Source organism: Miscanthus floridulus, chromosome 2 (assembly GCF_019320115.1).
Source record: "Miscanthus floridulus cultivar M001 chromosome 2, ASM1932011v1, whole genome shotgun sequence".
NCBI lineage: Eukaryota > Viridiplantae > Streptophyta > Magnoliopsida > Poales > Poaceae > Miscanthus > Miscanthus floridulus.
This window is the reverse complement of record NC_089581.1, coordinates 51,407,356-51,413,037: the sequence shown is the minus strand read 5'-3', so window position 1 is coordinate 51,413,037 and position 5,682 is coordinate 51,407,356. Positions and strand designations below refer to the sequence as shown.

Here is a 5,682-nt window from a genome sequence, read left to right as displayed (position 1 = left end):
CTGACCCTACTAGATTTATTGCCAAGTGTAAAGCAAAGGGATGTCCTTGGCATATACATGCTTCTAGAAATTCTTATGGCAAGACAATAGAGGTAAATTTGTAATTACTGTTGGTACAGGTTATTAAACTTGTAATTTATGCAACTAATGTCCTATTGCATTTGTTTGTGTAGATCAAAAGGCTACCTTTTGAACACAATTGTCCTACCACAAAACTCAGAGAAGGGAAGATGGCCACCCAAGGTTGGTGTGCAGATAGGTTGGTAGACTGGCTAAAGAAGAATCCAACCAAAGGTGCAACTGAGTGCAGGGACAAATTGGAGGGTGACTGGCATTAAGTTGAAATACTCCAAGGCATGGTTAGGTATGAAGGTAGCTTTAGAGCAGATACATGGTAAATATGAGGAGAGTTTTCAGTTGCTTTTCAATTGGAAAGCTCAAATTAAGAAAGTATCCCCTGGTAGCTTAGTAGAGATAGAGTTAGAGAAGATTGGCACCAAAAACATATTCAAGAGGATGTTTGTTGCTCTTAGACCATGTGTGGATGGATTCTTATCTGGTTGCAGACCTTTTATTGGGGTAGATGCTTCCTGTTTGCATGGTAAATATAGGAGTCAGTTAGTTTCAGCTACTGGTGTGGATGGACATAATTGGTTGTACCATATAGCTTATGCAATTTTCGAGTCAGAAACTGAAGATAATTGGAATTGGTTTCTGCAACAGCTGCATAAGGTTGTAGGAGATGTTCCAAATCTGGTTATATATACAGATGCATGTAAAGGACTAGAGAATGCAGTGGGGTCTGTCTTCCCACAAGCTAAAAATAGGGAGTGCATGAGGCATTTGTATCAGAATTTTTTGAAGAAGTATTCTGGTGATGTGTTCACTGATCACTTGTACCCTGTAGCTAGAAGCTACACACAAGGGCTGTTTCAGTGGCACATGAAGAACATTTTTGAGTTTGCACCTGAAGCCATTAAGTACCTTGAGGAGCACCACAACAGGATCTGGTACAGGTGTGCATTTTAGAAATAGCAAGTGTGACTACTTGATAAATAATGTTTCAGAGAGCTTCAATGCACAAGTAAAGAAGTTTAAAGGGCTGCTACTGCATGAATTAGTTGACAGAATCAGAGAGCTGATCATGGAGAAGAGATACACTAGGAAGATGCTTGCTAGGTAGTGGATAGATGGAATACTCCCAAATATGATGAAGGAGCTCAACTTGATCAGCAATAACCTCAAAGTGGTCAAGGTATCAGTTAGTGATGTTGATATTGCAGAAGTGACCATCTTGGATGAGTGGAACAATTAGAAAAGACAAACAGTTGACTTGCAAAACCATAAATGCTCCTGCAGGTAGTGGCAGTTGATAGGGAAGCCCTGCAAACATGCTTTAGCATGGATTCTATCCAACAGAGGAGTCAAAATTGAAGATTTTGTCCATGAGTATTACTCAGTGGCAAGGTTCAAGGCAACCTATGAGGACAGAATTGAACCTATCCCAGATAGGTCACAATGGCCTATTGTGGAACTTGGATTCAAAGTGTTTCCACCATTGCTAGGCAGAGGAGCAGGAAGACCAAAGGTTCAAAGGCATAGAGGTTGCTTGGAGAAAAGGGCATCCAAAAAGAAGGTCAAATGTAGGAGATGTGGAGATTTTGGCCACTTTTCAAAAACTTGCAAAGAGGCAGAGATTGGAGAAGATGGTGAGAGAGCTCCACCAAGGAGCAAGGCTAACAAAAGGTATGTTTCTATGCACTAAATTTGTCTTGTTTTTCACTTCACAATATGTAATGTCACCTTTAAAATGTAGGAAATAAGCTCTAATAAATGCAGCTGGTCCCTCCCAAGGCAAGAAATAGAAAGTTCAGAAGAAGCAGAAGAAGGTCACAACAAAGAAGAAGAAGACACCCATCAAGAAGAAGCTCAAGAAGGCAACAGCCGACCCACCTACTACTGTTGTTAGTAGCCTTAGGAGGCTAGTCTATGAAGACTAGAGCTTGTCAGCAGCTTATGATATGCTTTTGTAATATCAGTAGTTGAACCTTGTTGTAGTTTATGGGGTACGCTAGTTTATGATATGCTTTTGTGTAACCTTGTAGTTGGAATGCTGGAACCATGTATGGTTGTGATCCTGGTATGCTGGAACCTTGTATGGTTGTAAGAATAACAGTTGAACCTGGTATGCTGTTATGTTGATTTAAGTGTTGAACTTAGAGTCTTCTGTTTATCTGCATCTAACACACAGGAATTTGATGGATGAGTGTTCTTGTTTTCTTTCATCTTTCTAGAACTCACAACTGGGGTCCAAATTTGTTAAGATTGGGAGCTCATCAATTACTCCATTTCTCATCTCTAATCTAGTTTTAAATGAAAGTTGTTGGATGCTTTGAAAGTACTATCTACCAGTTTGCATGGAGGGATCCTAACTAGATGGGCCTTGGCAAACGAAGATAGGAACTTAGAGTTCTAACAAAATTTTCAATAAATTTTACAAAGTACTGACAGAGTTTCTCCATCTAGGTTTATGGTTATAACAGGGTTCTGTTCCAGCCCTTCGATGTGCCTTCAAATGAACCTACTCGTTCATCTGAAAAGTTCAAAGGAAACTCTATCAATGGGCAGTCTAATAGTACAAGAAGAGAATCTCTGAGGATGTCCTTATAGACCAAGAGCAAGGATGTCTGTGCTTCAAAATCAATTGCCGAGTGCACCCCATAGCATAGAGTGATCAACACCATCAAGTCTTCTGGGAAGAAAGTGGTCAATGATGATGAATTTATGGTTCCTTCCATCTGTTCTCCTAAATTTTATCGATATTCTACTCAAGAACATGCAGATAAATCAAAACCCCAATCTGCTACAAATCCACACAAAAGTCCTTCTACAGTATCCAAATCATATGCAAAGTGCTATAGTACCGTGAATAAGCACTTGGATAGAATCAGAACCCCAATCTGCTATAAATCCACACAATTGCCTGAGGAACAAACAAAAGCCACACCTGAACCTCCATAATGCATTGTTACACTTGTTACATCTCTACATGTAAGATCTATACCCATACATCAACAATTTGATATGTAGTCTATAACCAACATTGACATTTATTCATTTTTTATTAACAGTTACATCTAAAGTTGTTGAACACTGAAAAGATGAACACAAGCTTTGCTCAAACATGGCGACCACAGCTCCAACACAACCAACCCACACTTATATTAGCTGACTAACACACATTCTAGCTATTCACTTCCACATGACAGCAACAACAAATGCACCAATCAGGACACCTACAAAGCCAAAAAAACTGACGATACAACTGAACAATCAAGCACAATATGGCATTTCTTCGTGTCCAGCTCAGGCTTCGGCTCAGTAGGTTGGACCTTCAGTTTCCATAGATCAACTACTACAATATCCATAGTTTGCTTCAACTCTTGCAATTCTTCCTTCAACTCGGCATAATAGTCAGCTGATGCCTCCTTACCAGTCTGCCACCGGCTTTCCCTTGCTTCCAAGGCCTCAATCTGCAACTCAGAGCAGATGAAGCCGTAGGTAGTATGATCACCCTGCACATAAAAAAGCATCAATCAGAGTAGCATCAAGAGACACAGTGAGGTCAACAATGTCAAGAATCCTAACCTTAATGTTGTACGGGCACGTGAGAAACAACTGACCCTTTGTCGCCGGCTGCTTGCTCTGGATCTGGACCAAAGGAACATGGCAATAAGGGCACTCCCTTCTGCCGCTGCCCGTCACGCTCAAGCCCGTCGAAGGTACCCTCATCGGGCTTCCAGTCCACTGCCTCACCATGGCTTCAAAAGCTAGGCACAGCCATGGAGTAGAGCCTACAGACCAAGAGATGGGGCCACGGGAGTACAGCTCGGGCACGGGCGGTAGTGGAGTTGGTCGGCGGCGGCAGCTGACTTGGGCGTGGGTGCGGGCACGAGCTCCAGGATGCCGTCGGCAGCAGCTGACTCGGGCACGGGCTCTAGGACGCCGGCAGCGACAGCTGACTCGAGCGTGGGTGTGGGCTCTAGGACGCCGGCAGCTAGGGTTAGGGTTCCCCGCCGTCGCCACGTTGGGAGGACGAGTGAGAGACAGAGTGAGCGCGAGGAGGAGAGGGGGCTGAGAGATGGGGCCACGGGTGCAGCGCAGGCCTCTTTCGTCTTCGGACGGGGCAAAATCATCCATACAGAAAAGAGCACAATGCGCATACGACTGCCAGTGGCCCCAAGCAGCTGGAAGACGTAGAAAATGGCGAAATTCAGTGAAACAATGAATTATAATGGTAGATCTCAAAATAGATGAATTTTAATGGTACATCTCAAACACGTTAGAATTGTAATGGTACTGGAACAATCCCTCCAGCGGTTGGGCAGCTGGGTCCATGCTTGTGTAGCCCGCCTACCCGGGGGTACGCGGACTAGTCCAGTCCAACCATTGCCCTCCACAACCAGATCCAGAAAATAGTAGCGGCTCCACAACAGATCTACCCAACAGCAGGCCACTCTGCTGAGCTCACCGGAGCCCTCTGCCGCTGGTCCATCTCCGGCATAGCCACGCAGGACATTTGGACGATAGTTCAGTTATTACGGAAAGCGCGCACTTAACCACGCAAGGTAGGTCACCTATAAACTTCCTCTATTGTCATTAGAACAGGCTGAAGTGAACAACAAAAGGCTTTCTCAATGGCCGTCGAAGCGCAACTGCAGCTCCTCGTGCTCCTGCTCGCCTGGTCCTGGCCCTTCTTGGTCAGCTCACTAGCGCGTGGAGTTGCCAGCAGCCTCCACCTAGTCGTTCTGCTGCCTACATATAGCTGTAGCCAACTCGACGCATGGCTCACCCACGAGTTCGAGCCCTCCACGGCGCCGAGCTACGGCGAACGCATGGGGAAGAAGGGGTGGTTCCGGCTGTGGGAGAACTACACAGCGCTGCAGGAGGACCCTACACTGGTGCCATGCTATGCCGAGCTACTGCGCCTGGTGTACGACCCTGTCGCCGACGATTACCGCAACGTGTCGGGCGTCAAGACCTGCGTCATGCCGTTCCGCGCCAAGCGGGGCTTCGGCTCCGATGATCCTGAAACATCCTAAATTTTTTCTTGAAGGGAAAATCCACAGAATGAATTTTAATATGATAAAACCAAAAACTAATTCCATCATATTATCATTTTTCAGTCGATGTTATAGTCATACATCGTAAGATTACAAGTTACATCACTGGGGAACACACCTATTACAGAGTTAATCTAGCGGAAGACTTTCGAGTGAAGGCTCCTCCTTCACGGCATCATCAGAGTTGGCGTAGTGCAGCATAGATTCCATCTCTGAACCAAACTTGAGCGTAGGCACGAGACCTTCTAATCCTTCTAAAGTCAGCATCTCTGAGAAGCAGGAAATCTGCACACCGCCAGATGTGTGCAGGCCATGGTCAGCACCGATGAGCTTTAGTGGAAAAGATAAATAAGGGTTCTGGCGATCCTAATATTTGGCTGTGGTTTGCATCCTTAGCGCATGAGAAGTAAATAACATTAGTGATGTAATAATAATATCCAATTTTTAACACATTCACCACCACACCATCCATATCCATCCGTCAACCATCCATCCCAAACAATCTCCACACTACCACACCACATCTCATCTCACACACTCAGGTCGATAGGCCAACTCC

At 44.8% G+C, this 5,682-nt stretch overlaps 1 protein-coding gene and 1 pseudogene across 1 annotated transcript; both read left to right on the top strand.

Moving 5' to 3' along the window:
- Positions 1 to 230: 230 nt before the first annotated feature.
- LOC136536537 (uncharacterized) lies at positions 231 to 3,157 on the top strand (annotated as a pseudogene).
- Positions 3,158 to 4,697: 1,540 nt separating this feature from the next.
- On the top strand, positions 4,698 to 5,102 carry LOC136536536 (lecithin-cholesterol acyltransferase-like 1). The gene has a single exon (XM_066528796.1). The coding sequence runs from the start codon at positions 4,698 to 4,700 to the stop codon at positions 5,100 to 5,102; it is 405 nt and encodes a 134-aa protein (XP_066384893.1).
- Positions 5,103 to 5,682: the final 580 nt, after the last annotated feature.